Genomic DNA, 21,819 nt, shown 5'->3' on the forward strand with positions numbered 1-21,819 from the left:
AGCGTGGGGAACCGGAGCCGGCGGCCTGGCCCCTGTGGGAGCGACGGGTGGGCGGACGCCCGCCTTCTGCGTCGCTGCCTTCGCGCGGGCCGCAGCCCCCGGGGATGTGAGGGGCGCAGCTCGGCCGGCGGGGCCCGGAGCGGCGCGGAAGCCGGCCGCAGACGGTAACGTGCTGGGCGGGCGCGAGCAGGGCTCCAGTTGCCCCGGCCGAGGCCGGGCTTGAGCGGCAGGAGCGCGTGCGGCGCTTCGGGGTCGGAGGCGGCCCGAGCTCCCGCACGGGGCAGTTGCCGTTGCGGTTCCGGGGCCCGGCAGAGCGGGGGAGGGTCGAGGGCCGGGAGGGGGCTGGGCCGGCGAGCGGGCGAGCAGCCGAAGACCCGGCGGCAGGTGCCGGCCCCCCTCTGAGATCCAACTCTCTCTCTCCCCAGCTCCACCTACTTTGGCCTGGACTCAGCTTCCCAGGGCTAAAAATATTGCCTGGAGGCTCCTGAGCGGAATAAGATCGCGCTAAATAGGGCACAACGCTGCAGAGGCGACAGAGCTCCTTAGCCCGAGGGCTGGAGGAAGACTCCTGAGCTGCCGCTCCCGCCGCCGCTCGGCCGCCAGCTAGCTGTCTCCCTCCGCCCAGCAGGCAAGTGCGGGCCGCGGGCGGTGGCGGAGGACACTGATTCTCTGAAGTTGCCCCACAGCCGAGCAGCTGTGCCTAGCTTCTCTCTACCCAGGTTATCTTTGACATCAATCACTGCTGGCTTCCAGGGGGTCCCCTAAATGCTCTGTAAGCAGAGGCTGAAAGTTACCCACTGCAGGAGTCAGAGCTAACAGGGAGAGGACTCTTTATGTTAGAAACATAAGCTGTGGCTTCTTTTTTTATTCATTCTGCATTTCTGAATAAGAGAGCAGCTGTGCCAGTCACTCTTTCTGGTGAGTACCAGTCTGATGCAAGCGGGCAGGGAGAAAGGCTTTCTTGTTAGGCTTTTGGGGCTTTGTCTGTATCCTTTAAATCAAAATAGATACCAGTATATTCCTCTGAAATTAGAGGCACATGGCCAGGGAGCTTGGACACCCACGTCATTTAACTGGCTGTGTCTTTCTTGTAGGCAAGCTCTGTGGGCAGCTGGTTGTAATCAGGAAATTGTATGGCGAACTCAGGAGTCACAGCTGGGAAGTTTTGTTTTCCGGGCGTGTTTTTTAATAGCATCTGCCTGGGAGAGAGCATCATCTCCACCCTAGGGGCAAAGCTGCTACCAGGACCAGGCAGGACCGGCCTCAGATGTGCCTCTTACTAGTGCTTTCTGTGTCTCAGCCAAGAGAATACGATCCAGGTTGGGTCAGGATCCATAGCCAGTGTTGGGATTCAGTGCTTAGAAGTTTTCTTTTCTTTGGTGTTCCTCGGGAGCAGCCCTCAGGAACTCCTTGGGGCATTTGGTGGAAAGACCACCAAAGGGATTTTTGCCTGCTGGAGCTACATCTGGTATCCCTCCGGCCAGGTGTGTGTGGAGGCCAGTATGAAGCTGAAAAAGCAGGTGACAGTGTGTGGGGCTGCCATCTTCTGTGTGGCTGTCTTCTCACTCTACCTCATGCTGGATCGAGTGCAGCATGATCCCACCCGACACCAGAACGGTGGGAACTTCCCCCGGGTGAGTCATGCCTGATTGCTGATCCCTTCATACACAAATCATCTGGGATCGGGTTATTGCCCCAGCTGGAGAGTCATGTCAGCCCAGGGCAAGAACATTCCTTCTCAATAGGCAGATTTTCTAGAAACTCAAAGCTGAAAGCAGTGATGGCAAAAAGAAAGGAGGGAGGGAAAATGGCAATATGTACTGCTGCTCTGTCCTCCTGAATTATTGGCAGACATTGCTAATGGATTGCAGCATCCCTTCCCACTAAGCCCCAGTGCAGTCCTTGTCAGCACAATGCTCCTGATAGGCAATGCCGATTGTTGAGAATAGGCATGGGAGGTGAAATCTTTGCCATCCATAAGCTAGAGAGTGAGGGTACTCCCAACCCAAGCGGATTGCAGTCTTCAGTAGTGATTCACACCTCTTCCCTTATCTGACCAGAGCAATCCAGCCCTGTAGGCTCATGGTCCTGCCTTTGACTGGGGAGGGAAGGATCATAGTCAGGCCTCAGGTGGTGGGCCCCATGCAGAGATCCTTCTTGTGACATAAGGAGCTGGGGGTGATTGCTTTCTGGTTTTTTGGCAGAGTCAAATTTCTGTGCTGCAGAACCGCATTGAACAGCTGGAGCAGCTGTTGGAGGAGAATCATGAGATCATCAGCCACATCAAGGACTCTGTGCTGGAGCTGACGGCCAACGTGGAGGGCCCACCTGCCCTGCTGCCGTACTATATGGCCAATGGCTCCTGGGTGGTGCCACCAGAGCCCCGGCCCAGCTTCTTCTCCATCTCCCCTCAAGACTGCCAATTTGCTTTGGGGGTCCGGGGCCAGAAGCCAGAGCTGCAGGTAAGAGTCAGAGCTGGCAGGGACCCACAGTGGCCATGGCTGGGGCACTGAGCTGCTCTCCTGCCTGGCAGATGCTGACTGTATCAGAGGAGTTACCATTTGACAACGTGGATGGCGGCGTGTGGAAGCAAGGCTTTGACATCTCTTATAGCCCGCACGACTGGGACACCGAAGACCTGCAGGTGTTTGTGGTCCCCCACTCTCACAATGACCCAGGTGAGGGCCCAGCAGACCCTGGGAGCCAGGGTGTGGAGTGGGCTTTCGTTTTTACTTTTTTAAATTTTTATTGGAGTATAGTTGATTTAAAATGTTGTGTTAGTTTCTGCTCTACAGCAAAGTGAATCAGTTACACGTACACATATATACAGTCTCTTTTAGATTCTTTTCCCATATAGGTCTTTTCAGAGTATTGAGTAGAGTTCCATGTGCTATACAGCAGGTCCTTATTAGTTATCTGTTTTATGTATAGTAGTGTGTATATGTCAGTCCCAGTCTCCCAATTTATCCCTCCCCCCTCTCCCCCTTGGTAACCATAAGTTTGTTTTCTATATCTGTGACTCTATTTCAGTTTTGTAAGTAAGTTCATTTGTACCATTTTTTTAGATTCCACATGTAAGTGATATCATATGATATTTGTCTTTCTCTGTCTGACTTACTTCACTCAGTATGACAATCTCTAGGTCCATCCAAGTTGCTGCAAATGGCATTTCTTTCTTTCTTTTTTTATGGCTGAGTAATATTCCTTTGTATATATGTACCACATCTTCTTTATCCACTCCTCTGCTGTTGGACATTTAGGTTGCTTCCATGTCTTGGCTATTGTGAATAGTGCTGCAGTGAACATTGGGGTGCATGTATCTTTTCGAATTATGGTTTTTCCCGGATATATGCCCAGGAGTGGGATTGCTGGATCATATGGTAGTTCTATATTTAGTTTTTTAAGGAACCTCCATACTGTTCTCCATAATGGTTGTACCAGTCTACAGTCCCACTAACAGTGTAGGAGGGTTCCCTTTTCTCCACACCCTCTCCAGCATTTATTATTTGTAGATTTTTTGATGATGGCCATTCTTACCGGTGTGAGGTGTTACCTCATTGTAGTTTTGATTTGTGTTTCTCTACTAATTAACGATGTCGAGCATCTTTCACGTGCTTTTTGGCCATCTGTATGTCTTCTTTGGAGAAATGGCTATTTAGGTCTTCCGCCCATTTTTTCATTGGGTTCTTTTTTGATATTGAGCTCCATGAGCTGTTTGTATATTTTGGAGATTAATCCTTTGTCCGTTGCTTCATTTGCAAATATTTTCTCCCATTCTGAGGGTTGTCTTTTCGTCTTTATGGTTTCCTTTGCTGTGCAAAAGCTTTTAAGTTTAATTAGGTCCCATTTGTTTATTTTTACTTTCATTACTCTAAGAGGTGGATCAAAAAAGATATTGGTGTGATTTATGTCAGAGAGTGTTCTGCCCATGTTTTCCTCTAAGAGTTTTATAGTATCCGGCCTTACATTTAGGTCTTTAAACCATTTTGAGTTTATTTTTGTGTATGGTATTAGAGAGTGTTTTAATTTCATTTTTTTTACATGTAGTTGTCCAGTTTTCCCAGCACCACTTATTGAAGAGACTGTCTTTTCTCCATTGTATATTCTTGCTTCCTTTGTCATAGATTAGTTGACCATAGGTGCATGGGTTTATCTTTGGACTTTCTATCCTGTTTTATTGATCTATATTTCTGGGTTTGTGCCAGTACCATACTGTTTTGATTACTGTAGCTTTGTAGTATAGTCTGAAGTCAGGGAGCCTGATTCCTCCAGCTGTTTTTCTTAAGATTGCTTTGGCTGGGGTGGGCTTCCTGATGGCAAAGGTAAGGGAGGGACAGTTGAAGAAGATGGTGGCATCCTCAGGGGACCCTATGTTGGCTCCCCAGGCTGGCTCAAGACCTTTGACAAGTACTACACAGAGCAGACCCAGCACATTCTCAACAACATGGTGTCCAAGCTGCAAGAGGACCCCCGGCGGCGCTTCATCTGGGCAGAAGTCTCCTTCTTCGCCAAGTGGTGGGACAACATCAATGCCCAAAAGAGAGCAGCAGTCCGAAGGCCAGTGCCAGTCGAGGAGGCAGGAGGGCTATTCTCTGGGCCCTAGGATGGGTGTGAGGTCCTCTCCTGGAGCTGCAGGTGCCAAGGTGTCAGGGAGAGGCAAGGGGAACCTTGGCAGAGATGAGGAGTGATGGTAGAGGGGCCAGGAATAAGAAGGCAAGAACTGATTTGAGGGTCACTAGTGTTAGGAGAAATCAAAGTAGTGTGAGCACAGGGAAGAGAAAACATAGGGCCTGGCCCCTGGAAGCACAGACAGAGGTCCAGGAATAAGCAGAGCCAGGACAGCATGGTGGTTGGCTGGAGAGAGAGGAGGGCGCATGTCTGTTGTCTTGGTCCTGGGTTTGGGTGAACTGGCTCAGTGAGGCCAGTACACACAGGTCCCAGCATCTGGTTGGCAGGACTGAGCAGAGGGTCTCTGCCCCAGGCTGAGTGTGAGTCCTTAACTCCAGGCTGGTGGGAAATGGGCAGCTGGAGATTGCAACAGGAGGCTGGGTAATGCCGGATGAGGCCAACTCCCACTACTTTGCATTGATTGACCAGCTCATTGAGGGACACCAGTGGCTGGAGAAAAACCTCGGTGAGTCCGGGCTCAGGAGTGAGAGTCTGCCCCCATAGCTGGGCCCAGAGGACAGCAGGGGGCTGTAAGGCACAAGGATTGGCAGGGGGTGCTTCTTTGCTAGGCTAATTCCACCAGCATGGGTGTGGTGTGATGGCAAGACGGGATCTGGGGCCCCTGTGCCGGGAGGCCAGGCCCTGAGACGTTCAGGCCTCTGGCTTCCATGCCCCTGCCCAGGTGCAACCCCGCGTTCAGGCTGGGCAGTGGACCCCTTTGGATACAGCCCCACCATGCCTTACCTTCTGCGCCGTGCCAACCTGACCAGCATGCTGATTCAGAGGGTACATTATGCTATCAAGAAGCACTTTGCTGCCACCCACAGCCTGGAGTTCATGTGGAGGCAGACCTGGGGTAAGGCCAGGTAGGGTGGAGGGGGGTCACAGCAGTGGTTCCCACTGGGAAGGGGCAGGGATATCGGAAATAAGACCCATCTGTCTTTTAAAGCAGACCAACAAACACTGGTGCAGACCGTCAGAAGCTCTCTCCTTCAGGTTAGGTGGGGATCACATTGATCTCTAGCCTCTGTGGAGCCTGCTGTCTGTCTCCTGGAGGAGCTGTGGGCTCCAGAGCCCTCCCTGTGTCCTGACCATTGGCCTGCATGTCCTCTGCAGCCTTAAGTCTAGTTCACGCCTTTAGCTGGAGCAGATCCCCTCCCACCCCCGGCATCCCTGTGCCCAGCTCCGGGGGCTGACAGCTTGGTGTGTTTTCTATAGACTCGGACTCCAGCACAGACATCTTCTGCCACATGATGCCTTTCTACAGCTATGACGTCCCCCATACATGTGGCCCGGATCCCAAGATCTGCTGCCAGTTTGATTTCAAGCGCTTGCCCGGGGGGCGCATCAACTGCCCTTGGAAGGTGCCGCCCCGGGCTATCACAGAGACAAACGTGGCCGAGAGGTACTTGCTCCCAGACCTGGACTAAGTGTGGTGGTGTCATTTTCACTCTGCAGAGGAGTCAGGAGACCTGGCTTCTGGTCTGGGCTCTGCTGCATGGGGGCTTCGGGTTCCACATTCATAAAATGGGGGTGGGCTTGGTTGGTGAGTTCAGGCCCACAGCCCTTGCAGTGACAGTTCCTTTACTGTGTTTTCCTGGAAAACTAGAGTGAGTGGCTCTAAGGAACCACCTTTTCCAGAATGGTTTTATTTTCCCAAATGAGTATGTTTTCCAGTGTCCTAACAAACTGTCGGAGCCAGTGGACTGACTCAGAGGCGAATAATTCTCAGATTAGGTGCAGTGCCTCACAGCCTTCAGTCTGGTAGGCCTGCATTAAGCTCAGGCCGGCCTCCTGCCTTGGCTTGAAGTCACCAGGGATCCTCAGTGCTCTGTGCACCCAGAATCCCATTCAGATGCACATTCTGTCCCGCCCAACAGCCTCCAGCCTCTGAGAAAACAGACCTGTTCCCTTTGAGAGAATCCTTAGGGACCCCAAAAGATGTTGCTGAAATCAGCTCCCCTGGGAAAAGGTGGATTAAGAGAGAGCTAAGCAATGATTTAGCCAGAACTGGACTGGCCTTAAGAATATAACAAGTTGAATGGGTTTTCATGTTGCAATCCTCCGATTTCCATGATGTCCAAGAGGTGAAACACGTGACCAGAAGGGAAAGAAAGTGGTCTTTTGTTTCCAGAATCCAGAAATCTAAATGCTGATTCCAAGCAAGAATCTAGGGCTTTTAAGGCATGCTTTTTCTGAAAGCAGCAGCTGTGATCTACAGATGCCAGGCCAGGTTTACAGAGAGCAAGTCATGGGAGATAACCTCATTTTCTCCTTTAAATTTATTTATTTTATTTTTGGCTGCGTTGGGTCTTCCTTGCTGTGCGTGGGCTTTTCTCTGGTTGTGGCGAGCAGGGGCTACTCTTCGTTGCGGTGTGCGGGCTTCTCACTGCGGTGGCTTCTCTTGTTGCAGAGTACGGGCTCTAGGTCAGGCTTCAGTAGTTGTGGCACAGGGGCTCAGTAGTTGTGGCTCACGGGCTCTAGAGCGCAGGCTCAGTAGTTGTGGCGCACGGGCTTAGTTGCTCTGCGGCATGTGGGATCTTCCCAGACCAGGGATTGAACCCATGTCCCCTGCATTGGCAGGTGGATTCTTAATCACTGCGCCACCAGGGAAGCTCTCGTTTTCTCCTTTAAAAGGCTTACAAGGATGATAAATTAGGGGAAGGTGGTATTTGAGGAGTCCTTTCTTGAGAGCAAAATGGAATAGAACAAGCTGCACCAGCATGGCTAAGTACATTAGTGGCTGGTTGAACTGTAACACCCATAACATGCCAATTACCAGGCTGGTCTAAAAAGAGAAAGAGGTTTTAATGCCACAGGTCTGTTTTTCTGTTGATTGCATTAATGACTTGGATGAAAAAGGAAATAATAAATGTTTATGTAGAACAGTGCCAGGCACTGTTCTAAGTGTTTAGCAAATATTAATTCACTCAGTTCATTGTAATTCTCATAATACTATGACAGTAGGTACTGATGTTACTCTCATTTTATAGAAACTGAGGCCCAGAGAGGTTAAGTAAGTTGTCCAAGGTCACACAGCTAGTGCATACGGAGCTAGTGTTGGTGTAGTCTGGTCCCCAAGTCCAGGCTCTTCACTCTGGGGCTGTGCTGCATCACTGACTGGTGGCAAACAAAGCTGGAGTGTCAGAGTCAGGATCCCAAAAGATCTCAGTAGGTTGGGACGTGGGTTGAATCTAACCAGATAAGATTTATCAGATAAATGTAAGGTTCTACTCTTAGCTTCAGCAAACAGAATAGGAAAGTTCAGGATGAGAAAAGATCTTGCTGGGCCGTATGCACAGAAAACATGATCACTGATGTCAGCATGGTGGGGTGACAGTGGGGGCTGCCAGACATGCCTGTATAAACACGCCGCTCCCACGGCAGCTCTGGCCAGACTGGGGTGTGTGGTCTGCCTTCCCCTGGACTCCCGTATTCAGCGCTGGGCCCCGCACTCTGGGATCCTGGCAGACGGGCTGCTCAGAGAACTACTGGTGACTGGATTCTCAACTGCTATGTAGGGACCAAATAGAGGGGCTGGGATTGCAGAGCCTGATGAGAAAGCACAAGGGAATGCTTGCACATCTTGGATATGTCTGAGGGACCATCATGGGGAAGGAGGACTGGTTTGTTCTTTGTGGTATCCAAGGGCATAACTGGGGCCAGGGAATTGAAGCCACGCATCAGGAAGAACTCTCTAGTTGTTTGGAGAACACTGGGCTCCCTGGGACTGGGTTTCACCCCATGAGGTATCTACCCGCAAGCCGAATGACTCTGTGATGAGGATGTATCGGAGGGCTCCTCTCAGGCTGGCTCTGCTCAGGATCCTATAATGTGAGACTCCATGTGGGGCCCATCCCCCTTCCCACCGCAGGGCAGGCCTGCTCCTGGACCAGTACAGGAAGAAGTCCCGGCTCTTCCGAAGCAACGTCCTCCTGGTGCCGCTGGGCGATGACTTCCGATACGACAAGCCCCAGGAGTGGGATGCCCAGTTCTTCAACTACCAGCGGCTCTTCGACTTCCTCAACAGCAAGCCTGATCTCCACGTGCAGGTGTGAAGGGGCACTCACTGGGGAGGGGACCTCGGTGGTGCTGCAGCCCAGCCCTTCCTGTGAGATTTCATGCTCCCCAATACTGCTCCAAAGCAAGGGCTCATTCCCAACTCTGGGCACGGTTTCCCTTTTATGTCACAGTTCTTTCCCAGGTTCCTCAGCTTCTCGAGGTCCAGAAGGTAGGACATATGGTGACTACCCTCTGCATAGGCAAAAATCCCTGCCCCTAGCCTCCACTGCAGCACTGGGGGGCCACAATTCCCAGAAGACTCTGGAACTGATGGAAGTGTGTTTTTGGGGTCCCCACAGGCCCAGTTTGGCACCCTCTCCGACTATTTTGACGCTCTATACAAGAGGACAGGGGTGGAGCCAGGGGCCCAGCCTCCAGGGTTTCCTGTGCTAAGCGGGGATTTCTTCTCCTACGCGGACCGGGAGGACCATTACTGGACAGGCTATTATACTTCGCGGCCTTTCTACAAGAGCTTGGACCGCGTCCTGGAAGCGCACCTGCGGTGAGACCTGCCCCCCTTCCAGGCTGGAGGGATAGAGTAAGCCTTTGGGGTTTAAGGAGGGGCTGGATTGGCTCAGAAGGGACTAGAAGGGCATGGAGACCAAGACAAGTGGAGAAGGGGTGAAAGGAAGAGGAGTGGGGCTTGCAGAGTGAGGGTGGGCCCTAGGGAGCTGTGTGGCAGGAGGCTGACTTCTCTCTCTGGGCAGGGGGGCAGAGATTCTGTACAGCCTGGCTGTGGCTCATGCCCGGCGCTCTGGACTGGCCAGCCAGTACCCGCTCTCGAACTTCGCCCTTCTGACGGAAGCTCGGCGCACACTGGGGCTCTTCCAGCACCACGACGCCATCACTGGCACTGCCAAGGAGGCAGTTGTTGTGGACTATGGGATCAGGTGGGAGCCCTCTCCTCTTCCCCATCAGCTCCACGCCTTGGCCCACCGTCCCAAAAGAGAGGATGCACCGGGCAGTCAGTGGGCAGGCCTGCCAAGGACTCACCCTGTTGGCAGGTGGACAGTCTCTCGGTGGTCACCTCTCCCATGGTCCCTCTCCTGCCCGCCCTCCCAGGCTTCTGCGCTCCCTTGTCAACCTGAAGCAGGTCATCATTAATGCAGCTCACTATCTGGTGCTGGGGGACAAGAAAAGCTACCACTTTGACCCTGAGGCGCCCTTCCTGCAAATGGTGAGCCCCGCTCCTGCACCTGCTCAGGGGGACCCTCTGGTGTGCAGCCCTGTGCCGAGAACTGTGGTGCGAGGGCATTGCCCTTCTTTTCCTTCCTGGTCCTGGAGTGAAAGATCTATGCCTGGCGCAGCTGCCGGTTCCCATCTGGGATAGGTTGGGGGGGGTCGGGGGAGGCAAGACTCCACAAGTCAGGCCGAGCCCCATGATAGTTCTTTCTTCCCACCCACTTCATTCCAGGATGACACCCGCTTAAATCACGATGCCCTACCAGAGCGCACAGTGATCCAGCTGGATTCCTCACCCAGGTGAGCCGAGCTGGGCCAGGCGCAGAGGCAAAGCCCCTTCATGGCTCTGGGCACCCTCCCGCCCCAACCCTGCCAAACCACTGAGGGACTCTCGGCCTGGCCACTGTTCCTGCTTCCACTGCCCCAGAGCGGTGGCCTCCTGGGTGAGCCTGCTTTCTGCTCACAGGTACGTGGTGCTGTTCAACCCACTGGAGCAGGAGCGGCTCAGCGTGGTGTCCCTTCTGGTCAGCTCACCCCGGGTGCGGGTCCTTACAGAGGAGGGTCAGCCCCTGGCCGTGCAGGTCAGCGCGCATTGGAGCTCTGCCACTGACATGGTCCCTGACGTCTACCAGGTGAGGCGGGGGCTTGGCAGGTGGGGCCCGGCCTCAGCCCTCTGTGCTGATCCTTGGCCTCTCCCCGGAGCCTCACACTGCCCACGGACACTGGCTTCCACCCTCCTGCTTGCAGCCCTCTTACTCCCCAGGTTGGGGACCAGAGTCTTGGGGAGAGGGGTTGCCCAGAGGACAGTCACTCCTGGGCTTTGAGTCTGTCCTTGAAAGGAAGGGGAAGTTTGGTATAGTATATGATAGTAAAAATGGCAGTTATGTTGCCCCATCGTTTGTTCATTCAACAAATATTTATTGAAAGCTTAACGTGTGTTTACCATCTCAGTTTTCCAAATATCATCTGAGACTCATGAAAGTCTGACGAGGGGCAAGTAACATCACCTGCGCTTTGGGCGGAGGGCACCGAGGCCCCAGTGGGTGCAGGGACTTGCTCAGGCTCTCAGGGCCAGAACCCCAGGCCTCAGACACCCATGCCGTGGCCCACACTTCCTCACCCTTCCCGTGCCCGCAGGTGTCTGTGCCCGTCCGCCTGCCGGCGCTGGGCCTGGGTGTGCTGCAGCTGCAGCTGGGTCTGGACGGGACCCGCACTCTGCCCTCCTCCGTGCGCATCTACCTGCATGGGCGGCAGCTGTCCGTCAGCAGGCACGAGGCGTTCCCTCTACGCGTCATTGACTCTGGCACCAGCGACTTCGCCCTCAGCAACCGCTATATGCAGGTCTGGTTCTCAGGCCTTACCGGGCTCCTCAAGGTAAAGGGCCAGGGGCTGGGAGCCGGAGGAGGGCGTGCATGTCGGGGGGGTCGTGGAGCTGCCTCCGGCCCATGAGTGTGCTGCCACCTGACTCATGGTGGACCCGGGAGCGGGCCGTCTGGGCCCCGAGCTGATAGCACAGGGAAGCAGGGCTGGGCTCCTTGGGGGAAGTTCGTCCACACCCTCCCGGGGGCGGGCCTGACACGCGGGTGTGGGGCCAGGGGTCAGGGCTGTGTCTCTTGGCAGAGCATCCGAAGGGTGGACGAGGAGCAGGAGCAGCGGGTGGACATGGAGTTCCTCATCTATGGCACCCGCTCGTCCAAAGACAAGAGTGGAGCCTACCTCTTCCTGCCTGACGGCGAGGCCAAGGTACCCTACAGACACCTTGCAAACCTCAGCAGGCCCTGGAGGCCTCAGGAGAGGAGGGCAGGGAGAAGGGCACGGGCCTCGTCCAGGGCGACCCTGCCTGCCAAGGTGCCTCGCCTGCACTGCCCCTGCGGAGGGTGGGAGACTGAGGAGCATTGCCTGGGGGCCTGGGCCCGGCTCGGCCAGGGGTCTCAGCCCAGAGCCTGCTGGGAACAAGTCCTCCTGCCTGACCGCGGGCTGGCATCTCCCTGCTTTGCTCTCTGTGCCGTGGGTTCAGCAGCCACCTGCTCTTTCCCCAGCCCTACGTCCCCAAGGACCCTCCCGTGCTGCGCATCACGGAAGGCCCTTTCTTCTCAGAGGTGGTTGCCTACTATGAGCACGTTCACCAGGTAGTCCGGCTTTATAACCTGCCAGGTGAGCCCTGCAGACGAGGAAGGTAGGGAAGGAGGTGCGGGCTTCGTGGGCTGTGACGTGCTCTTCCTTCTGCCCGTTGTCTATTCATGCATCTGTTCCCAACAAATGTATCATTTGAGATGGGGATGATTCTTAACTTTCTTGGAGTAGAGCTTGGCCAGAAATGCTGGGAATTGCCCGGGGCTTGGGCACAGCCTCTCCCAGCCCAGTCTCTCAGGCTGTGGCTCACGCCACTCGGCCTCTCCCTTTGTCCTGTGCCCAGGGGTGGAGGGGCTGTCTCTGGACGTGTCATCCCTGGTGGACATCCGGGACTACGTCAACAAGGAGCTGGCCCTGCGCATCCACACAGACATTGACAGCCAGGGCACCTTCTTCACGGACCTCAATGGCTTTCAGGTGATGCCTCAGGCCTGGGGCCCCAGAGACCCTATGGAACAGAACTTGGACTGTTTACTGCCTGCATCACAGGCCCTGGCAGGTGATGTGCTCTGACAGAGCAGGAGGAATCGAAGGCAAGAGTGATCGGGGCCCAAATGGTGCCCGGATGCTCTTGATCTGCTGGCCTTGCCCCCGCAGGTGCAGCCCCGGCGGTATCTGAAGAAGCTGCCCCTGCAGGCCAACTTCTACCCCATGCCAGTCATGGCCTGCCTCCAGGACGCACAGAGCCGCCTCACGCTGCACGCTGCCCAGGCCCTGGGCGTCTCCAGCCTCCACGATGGTGAGGGGAGCAGGCGCTGTTCGGGGGGGGGAGAGGGCAAGATCGAGAAGCCCATCCCCGCCACCGAGGCCTGTCCTCTCTGTGGGCCTCTCTGTCTTTCCTGTCTGTCAGTCACACACCAGCGGGAGATGAAAGGAAGGCAGACACCTGCCGTCACCCTCTCCCCTGGTGGAGGCAGCTGTGGAGGTGACTGGGGGGTGGGTGGCCTGTTGGATCCCCTCAAGAAGCATCAGGGTATTGAAGGGTGATTCTTAGCTGAGGCGTGCAGCCACCTTCTCCTGACGGGGATGGCAGTAGGGACAGTTGGAAAAGTGTAGTCAGTGTTATAATGAAATATTTAGCAAAGGAGAAAAATACTTCCTGCCTTCCTACCAATGGTCATTAAAAGAGAGAATGACAAAAAAAAAGAGAGAATGACATTCTTAAGAATCAAAACGAGGACATGAGGAGACTGACCTGGAGCTGGTCACACTGGGCCAGCCCAGGTGGCTCCCATAGCCTCAGGGTAAAGTGAACAGTTTGCACTTAGTGGCCTCTGAGGCCTTCAGGTCGTCTGTCCTTGGGGCAGAGCCTTTGTGCAGGACTGAGCCAAGAGTGCCCAGTCCAGGCTCTGCGGGGCCGATGGCAAGCGCAGTGGGAACCTGACTCCCTGCTGGAAGGCATGAGGCTCTGCTGCCCCTTTGCCCAGTATCACTCCGGTTGTAAAACTCTTAACCCAGCCCAGCGTCCTCCCTTGGTCTCTGCCCTTCTGGAAAACAGTGTGCTAACAGGCGATTGTTTTACATGCAAGGGGTCCATTTTAGGATTTGGTGTGCCTTTCTGTGGTTGCGCAGGGTAAAGACTGAGGAACTACGTAAGTCAGAATCTGGGCTGGGGTGATGGGAGTGCAGATAGAGCTGTCTGTATGGGCTTCTCTCAAGAGACTCTTGAAAAAACAGATGCTGGGAAAAATCCTCATTCCAACATATGTCAGCTTTGAGTGAGCCCCTTCCCCAGGCATATTTTTATTTTTATTTTATTTTATTTTTTAATTTTTTTTTGGCTGCGTTGGGTCTTCGTTGCTGCGCACGGGCTTCCTCTAGTTGTGGCGAGCGGGGGCTACTCTTCGTCGCGGTGTGCGGGCTTCTCATTGTGGTGGCTTCTCATTGTGGAGCACGGGCTCTAGGCACGCCAGTTTCAGTAGTTGTGGCACACGGGCTCGGTAGTTGTGGCACATGGGCTCAGTAGCTCCGCAGCCTGTGGGATCTTCCCGGACCAGGGCTCGAACCCATGTCCCCTGCATTGGCAGGCAGATTCTTAACCACTGTGCCACGAGGGATGTCCCCCCAGACATATTTTTAAAGCAAAGGAAAGGTTAGGGACTTCCCTGGAGGTCCAGTGGTTAAGACTCCGCGCTTCCAACGCAGGGGGCGTGGGTTCAATTCCTGGTCAGGGAACTAAGATCCCACATGCCGTGTGCGGTGCAGCCAAAAAAAAAAAAAGCAAAGGATTCTCTGCCATCTCTTGTCTGCAGGGCAACCCCAAATAACCTAATCTGAGCCTCTGCCTGATGTGCCATCTGTCTGTCCTCTTGCTCCCTCCTTTTGACAGACGTGGCAGGCAGAGCTGGAGTCTGTCCCCACATAGAACCAGGGCTGGAAGCGTGTGTTCCAGTCACAACAGAATCCACCCAACCTGAGAAAACCTGCCCCGGGTCAGGGCCTCTGCAGCAGCTGCTGATGGCTGTTGTGTTTGCTGTTCACTTTGTTGCATGCAGCCAGCCTAGAGACGGTTCTCTGCCTAGGCACCCGGGCCGGCCCCCACTCCTGAGCCGCGGAGCACGGGCAGTGAACTACCAGGGTCACAGTCCTTCACTCAGCCCCTTCCAGCTCTAGGTTCCACGGCGGCTTTGTGCCCTGAGTGACTCAGCTTCCAGCCAGTTCCCTGGGCTCTTCCCTTGGGGCTTTGGTGGGCTGCTGCTTCCAGAGGTCGGTGTCTGCTTGGGGGTGAGACAGGCAGGCTGGGGGCTCACAGCTAACTTCCCTAGGCCAGCTGGAGGTGATCTTGGACCGGCGACTAATGCAGGACGACAACCGGGGCCTGGGCCAAGGGCTCAAGGACAACAAGAGAACCTGCAACCATTTCCGTCTCCTGTTGGAACGGCGAACCCTGGGCAGGGAGGTAAGTTCTGGGCCTACCCCTAGGGAGCCAGGTCAGGCTAGGCCCCGTGGGTGGCCCTGGGGTTCCAGCCTAGGGCTTGGGGAGCGTACTAGAGGTGGGCAAGGGTAGCAAGAGTAGGGCCTGATTCCTGGGTTGGCGGGGAAGTGAGTCTGATGCTTTGCTGCTCCATCTCATGCAGCCTGGCACCTCCGTCTCCACAGCACCCTGTCTCCTGTCCCCTCCTCGTGCTCATCTCCCACCTTCCCACCCCCGCCCCTGTGTCCTCTAACCTGCTCTGCTCCTGCCCCGCTCATCTCATGGCTTTCTTTGCCCCCACCAGCCTGGCTTTTTCTCCAAACTGGCAGCCATGTTTAGGGGCTTGATCTTTCACAGCAGCAGGAGCGGGCACCGAGAGGTAAGGGCCAGCGATGGGGTGTTGGACTAGTGTTAGTTATTTGTAGCTGGAGTTGGAGCTGGCAGATGGCAGAGCCCGCTGCTCCATCTCCCTGTCTGGGGCTCAGTCCCTCACTCATCAAATAGCTGCTGGGCACCCGCTATGCTGTAAGGACTGAGAGGCCTGCAAATGCATAAGATACTGCCTCAGAGCTCTAGGAATTGACTTGTGAGTATGGGTGGGGGCCAAGCTATGTGTGTGAAAATATAAGGTCGAAAAGGGGTATGTCCACTGGTCCTGAGGAGTGAGAGAACGTAGTGGGCCAAGGGGATCAAGGACAGCTTCTTGGAGGAGGTGTCATCCACGCACATCTTTGATGAATGGGGGTCTGCCCTACACACTTGAACCGAGGCACAGGGTGGGAGGCAGGAAGGAACGTGAATGGCAAGAGCCGTGAATTCACTCAGCTAGACCAGAGCCGCCTGTGCAGTGTGATAGCCACTAGCCACGTGTGGCCACTTAAACGTATTAAGACAAAACACAATAACCAATTTGATTCTTCATTCAAACTGGCCACATTTCAAGTGGCTCAGTGGCCACAAGTGGTTAGTAGCTGCTGTGCTAGTGCAGATATAGCATATTTCCCTGATTGCAGAAAGTTCTAGTGGCCAGTGCTGGGATGCCATGGGGGTAGGTTGGGGCAGACTATAGTGGGCCTTCAGTGCCTGGCGAAGAGTCTGGACTTCCTCCTGGAGGCTAGTGAGGGATCTGAGCTGGGAGAACACTGTTGGGACTTTGCCCTAAGCATGTCACTCCCACAGCAGGGACTCAGGTGGATCTTCAGGGAGACCGGAGGCAGGGGTGACAGCTTAAAGGTTGTTCAAGCAGGAAATTTTGGTGGCTTGAAATGAGCCATGGGAGGGAGAAGCCAGGGGTGGACGTGAGGACACTGCCGAGGTGGGAATGGAGATCGTGGCTGAAGGAAGTGCGAGATTCTGGACAGCAGGAAGGCGGGTGGTGCTAAGAGCAGAAATCCAGAATATGGAAGAGTAGCCACCGTGGAGGAAAGTCCAGCTTAGGCCCGTGAGTGTGACGTCCAGGTCAGCCATCTAAGGAGTAGTCCTCAGTCGGCACAGCTGTGGGGACTGCCGGGCCCGAGCATCAGGGCTGGTGCTGTGGACACGGGGTCGAGCTTGAAGCTGCAGGGTTGCCCCAGAGACTTTCTCCATCAGAGGCCCATCCTCCATGGTGAAACATCCGTCTGTCTGTCTTCCATTCTCCTCCCTGCACTGAGAATCTCGATGTGACAGGAGATGTTGCTGATGGGAGTGTGTGACTCACGATGGTGTTGTGGAAGCAGAAAGCCTCCAGAGTTAGAGGAGCGCTGGCCTGGTGAGGTAGCCCTTCCTAAGCTGTGTGAGGTGGGAAGTGACCGCATTTGAAGAGTCCTGGAGTCAGGCACCCCTTGTATCCAGACACATCAGGGAAGCTCTCTCCAAAGAAACTGACCTGGATGTGCTTTTATCCTCCTGCTCCCCGCGCTCCACTTCCTCACCCACGTCTCGGGCCAATTTTTCAGGTCCAAGATGGCCCCTCTACCAGCTACCCGTCCCTCCTCAGTCACCTGACTTCCATGTACCTGAACACCCCCGTGCTCGCCCTGCCTGTGGCCAAGAGGCAGCCCCCAGGCCCTGCTCTGTGCTCATTTCGTCCTCTGGCCTCCTCTCTGCCCTGTGACTTCCACCTGCTCAACCTGCGGACGCTCCAGGCAGAGGTGAGTGTCCCGCTCAGTGCTGACCCTCCGGGGCGGACCCTGCCCCTCCTCGCCCAGACTCCTCCCCGTCCCAGCCCTGCCTGCCGGGCAGAGGTGCTGCTACACCTGTGAGCCCTGCAGAGACCCCCTCTCCCCACTGCCCTGTGTGTCTGTCACCAGGATGATAGCTTGCCCTCAGCCGAAACTGCGCTCCTCTTACACCGCAAGGGTTTTGACTGTGGCCTTGAGGCCAAGAACTTGGGCTTCAACTGCACCACAAGCCAAGGCAAGGTGAGCAGGGCCCACGTGCGGGAAGGGAGAGGAGGGCAGGGAAACAGAGCACTGGGGATGGCAAGCTGAGAGCTTGGTGAGGTGGCAGTGAGGCTGGGCAGCGAGGGGGGAGGTGGCAGGGTTATTCTGGGGCTTTACGGAGAGCAAGGGAGAAGCTGTTGACATGTGTTTTCAAAGCCTCTGAGGCCTGGCAGGGGCCAGTTCCAGACGAGGTGTCCAGGTAGAGAACTTCTGTTTCATGTGTACGGACCTCTATCAAACAAATGGAAACACCAGGAATTAAAAACTAAAAGCCATCATACTCTGTTCATTGTTTAAGCCAGCAAAGGCTGGCACTGATAAATGCCTCCGTGTGCTGGGCACCAGTGATTCAGAAGTGAATCAAGACATGGTCCCTCTCCTCAAAGAGCTCACAGCTCAGTGCAGCAGTTCCTACCCTAAGGTCTGTGGACAGGCTTCAAGGTTGCGCAGACTCACCTGTGTATGTAGGCACCTTGCTGCGGAGAGGCCCATAGCTTCTGTGAGATTCATACAAGTTATATAGAGGAAGAGCAGCAGCATCTGGTGTGTCAGCCCCCAGCACTGCCCTGCGCCTTCTCTCCTCCCCACAGGTGGCCCTGGGGAGCCTCTTCCGTGGCTTGGATGTGGTTTTCCTGCAGCCAACCTCCTTGACATTGCTGTACCCCCTGGCCTCGCCCTCCAACAGCACTGACATCTATTTGGAGCCCATGGAGATCGCCACCTTTCGCCTCCGCCTGGGCTAGGGCTTCTTGTGGCCTGAAGAGAAAGTTCATCCACAGAGACGGCCTTTTCACATAAGATCGGGTTGGACAAGCCACCCCAGGTCTCCTATCCTGATCTACCTCTCAGAACTGTGACAGACTGGGCTCTGCCCTCATTTTCTCTTTATCGTTGCTTCTGTGTTCGAGGGCAACCCACAGCCCAGCGTTGGGTGGATAGGGCAGGCGCCAGTGAGATGTAGGAGAGAAGGCTCTCGGTCAGAGTGGGTGGTGCCAGCCTCTGCTTTGGGTTGTGCGTGTCCACCTAGTTGGGTGCAGGCTCAAGCACCCATCCTTTCCCCTGAATGGGATGGAGGAGAAGCAGGGGAGCCTGAGTGGGTAATAGCCCAGCGTCAGGGTCACAGTAGGCAAGAGCTGGCTCTAGGGGAGTCCTGTGGTGTGTGACAAGCAGAAGCAGAGCGATGCCAGGAGGAGGGGGCTGGGGACCGAGAGTTCGCAGTGGGGTGGAGGAGTAGAAGGAATCACTGCTCTCTGTGACGGCTCCACTCTTAGTGCTCCCTGACCCTCACGCCCTGGCCGGGCGATGCAGTGTGGCAGGAAGGACTCGTGAAGACTGTCATGACCGGAGGTCATAGGACACTTCAGGTACCAAAACCCCATCTCAGACTGGGCACTTGGTCTGTGTGTTGATTTGTGGAATGGTGGCAGAGGCCACCCTACTTGACTCCTCTTTGGTTCCTGCACTCTGTCCTGCACTCGGGACACCACTGTCCCGAAGAGCTGCTTCCCATCATGGGGGCGTTTGATCGGGCATATTTCCTTTCCCTGGAAAGAAAGTGAAGCCTCCAACTTGCGGTGGGCAACTCGAGAAAGCTTTCGTCATCATCCCTACAGGCAGCCCTGAAGCTTCGCCTTGTACATCCTTCGACAGAAGTATTCACTTCCTGGCGCGGGGACTAGGGAGATGTACACTAAATTAGGAGGCACCGTGGCTGCTCATTAGCCTTCACTGCAGCTTCGATTATTAGAAAAAAATTTATGATACTCTCTAGACACGCTGAAACGATATTTGGTAAAATTTAAAATCTATCCCTTATTAAACTCTTAGTAAGTTAAGATTATAAAGAAACATCCTAACCTAGATAAAGGTGTCTCTATCTGAAACCAACAGTCAGTGGCATTCTAAAGAGTCACATACCACCGGCATTCCCGGTAAAGTCAGAAATTAGTCAAGGACATGCTATTATTTAGTCGTGTTCTGGCACTACTAACCCCTGCAGTGTGGCAGATGAGAGAGATGAGGAAGGGTTAAAGAACGGCCGACCTGTACAATCCAACAGGATCAGCTGAAGACCTTAACAGAGCAAACAAGGCACATCACGTTTCTATAAAGATTCTGGTTCTCTCCAAATCAGCTCATAAATTCAATGTATTCCAGTGAGATTGGATACGTTTTGGAATTTAATGGGTTCTAATGTTCATTTGGAAGAGTAAATGTGTGAGAAGACCAAGAAAATTGTGAATGACGGTGAGTCCGGGGCGGTGGTGCTCAGGTGGGTAAAAGACACTTGTCCTACGAGATTTCCCAGGGGACTCTCGACTGACCATGAGTTCAGTCCGTGTGACCTGGAGTGGGATCCGACTGCTGGAACCAAAGGGAGAGCCTAGCATCAGACCCAGGTGTGAGGGGGTTTGGTACAGGACCCGAGGAGTATTTTAAGTGGGAAAAAGACGGACTATTTAATAAAGAGTACTTTAAGATAACTGCCTATCAAAGTAAGAGTTCTCTACCTCACAGTTTCCACAAAAATTAGCTCTAGAGAGAAAAAACAAAAAAATTACAGAATTACTGAGGAAAATATAGGATATTTTTATACCTTTGGTGTGGAAGGTCTTTTCTAAACAACATGAAACCTAAAAGATGTAATAAGGGAGAAGATAAACAGATTTTACCACCAAAAATATATTGAAAGTTTGTATATGATGGAAACCACCAAGGTTAAAACACAAATGACAGATTTGGGAGAAAATATTTGCAGCACTTCAAAAATTGGTGAGTACAGTTACTTTAGGAGAATAGCTTGCTTTGGGCTCCTTGGAGCAAGTCACTGGGGCCTGCTAAGCAGTGACCTAAAGATTCAGCAGTGACCAGCTAAGTTCTTCCGGGTCATCCAAGGGCATTGCTGCCAGCACCAGGCCAGGGCACATGGAATCCTGTCTGTGTCATAGTGAAAGAATGAAGATTATCAGTGTGAAGTGCTTAGCACAGTGCCTGGTACATATAAGAGCTCAGTAAATATGAACTATAATCATATTAGTAAAGGATTCTAAGCGGTTACACTATAGCAGGCGTTATTTGCAAGTATAATGTAATTTGTAATCAAATGATAAGGGAGAATCTGTGAACCCCCGAGGAAATTAGCAGAATAAAGGCTGTTCTCTCTGGAGGTCTTAGATGTGCAGTGAAGTTATTCATCTGCCAGGAACTGAAATGTTTACTCCTACACACTGGCCTTTTAGAACTCCATAAGGCAGCATTGCTCAAGGTGTGGTCCAGAATCACCAGAATTCCTTGTTGAAAGTCCAGCTTCCTGGCCTGCCCTGCCTGGGGCTCCTCCTTCAGCCCGCAGGCTGAAATGGGCATCTGTGCGGCAGAGCCACGGATCCCGGAGACCGACCTGTAACAAGAGCAAAAACCAAAACCCTCCCTTAGTGCACGAGAGGAGAGACAGATTCCTTGGCAGAACCTATTGGACCAATCTCTGGGAGGAGGGGCCAAAGAATCTGCATTCTTAACAAGCTCCCAGGTGAGTCTTCTGCACACGTAATTTGGAAAGGGGCCTACTATTTTAAGGCTAGCAGCAACCCTTTCCCACGGGGCTCTGGCCCTGAGGCCTCACAGTTCTGAGGGTTACATCAAAACCGGAACCAGATCCCTTATGTATACTTGAGGAAGTGTTTGCAGTTCAGGAAAGTGGATTACTTGTGCTTGATTGAAATTTTTTGAATATACTTTTCAGCTTCCATTTCTTAAAGGACACTCAATTTTACAGTTATTTAGATCCCATTTGTTGAAAGTATTATTGTCTTATGAACTCTGATAACTGTACCATCTCCGTTCTGACAGACTTCTCTTTATGGTATCAAGTAGGAAAAAAGACATCTCTTTTGCCCTTTGTAGAAAAATGCACCTTTCCAGTTCAAAAATGTTTAAAAATTAAATTATGTGTATATGTAATTCAGTTTATAAAATGTGATTTGCAGAAAACTACAGCCTTTGTAGAGACCATAGGCTAAAGTGTTGGTCTGTTTCTTAGATCAATGCCTGGAGTTAAGAATATAAGTAAATTAACCTATAAACCATACTCTGGAATTGGAAAGAACTTAGAAATCATTGTGTCAATATAATTTGATAATCTGACACACACAGTTTCTAATAAGCTATTTTTGAGTGTTTCTTAAAAAAAAAAAATCAACCAGGGACCTTAGGAGTAAGGGAGAACTCAGGTGGAAAGAGTGAGCCCAGGGGGCAGACACCCTTTGCCCCAAGAGGGCCTGCTTTCAATGCAGGATCCTCCATTAAGTAGTACGGAATTTCTCTTCAATTACAAACATGTATGATGTTAGTTCTAGAAGGGCACATAGAGGCCATTTAGTCCAACCCTCTCATTTTGCTAATGAGGAACTGAGACCCACAGAGATTACACGAACTCACCTA

At 53.4% G+C, this 21,819-nt stretch overlaps 1 protein-coding gene across 5 annotated transcripts; it reads left to right on the top strand.

The window, feature by feature from the left end:
* Positions 1–20,555, top strand: MAN2A2 (mannosidase alpha class 2A member 2). 5 transcript variants are annotated; one of them, XM_059912433.1, is made up of 25 exons: positions 1–164; positions 426–628; positions 1,485–1,634; positions 2,205–2,462; positions 2,534–2,678; positions 4,386–4,557; positions 5,007–5,134; positions 5,351–5,524; positions 5,887–6,073; positions 8,543–8,720; positions 9,030–9,232; positions 9,438–9,620; positions 9,793–9,907; positions 10,145–10,212; positions 10,379–10,544; positions 11,050–11,286; positions 11,533–11,655; positions 11,952–12,066; positions 12,329–12,462; positions 12,643–12,784; positions 14,811–14,944; positions 15,264–15,338; positions 16,897–17,091; positions 17,251–17,361; positions 17,973–20,555. In XM_059912433.1, exons 3-25 carry the CDS (start codon positions 1,503–1,505, stop codon positions 18,123–18,125), a joined length of 3,528 nt encoding a protein of 1,175 aa, XP_059768416.1. In that variant the 5' UTR covers positions 1–164; positions 426–628; positions 1,485–1,502; the 3' UTR covers positions 18,126–20,555. The 5 variants fall into 5 exon arrangements, with proteins under 5 accessions (XP_059768416.1, XP_059768418.1, XP_059768419.1 ...); XM_059912435.1 differs by lacking the exon at positions 15,264–15,338; XM_059912434.1 differs by lacking the exons at positions 1–164; positions 426–628 and adding an exon at positions 851–918.
* The last annotated feature ends 1,264 nt before the right edge of the window (positions 20,556–21,819 follow it).

Source organism: Balaenoptera ricei, chromosome 2 (genome assembly GCF_028023285.1).
Source record: "Balaenoptera ricei isolate mBalRic1 chromosome 2, mBalRic1.hap2, whole genome shotgun sequence".
NCBI lineage: Eukaryota > Metazoa > Chordata > Mammalia > Artiodactyla > Balaenopteridae > Balaenoptera > Balaenoptera ricei.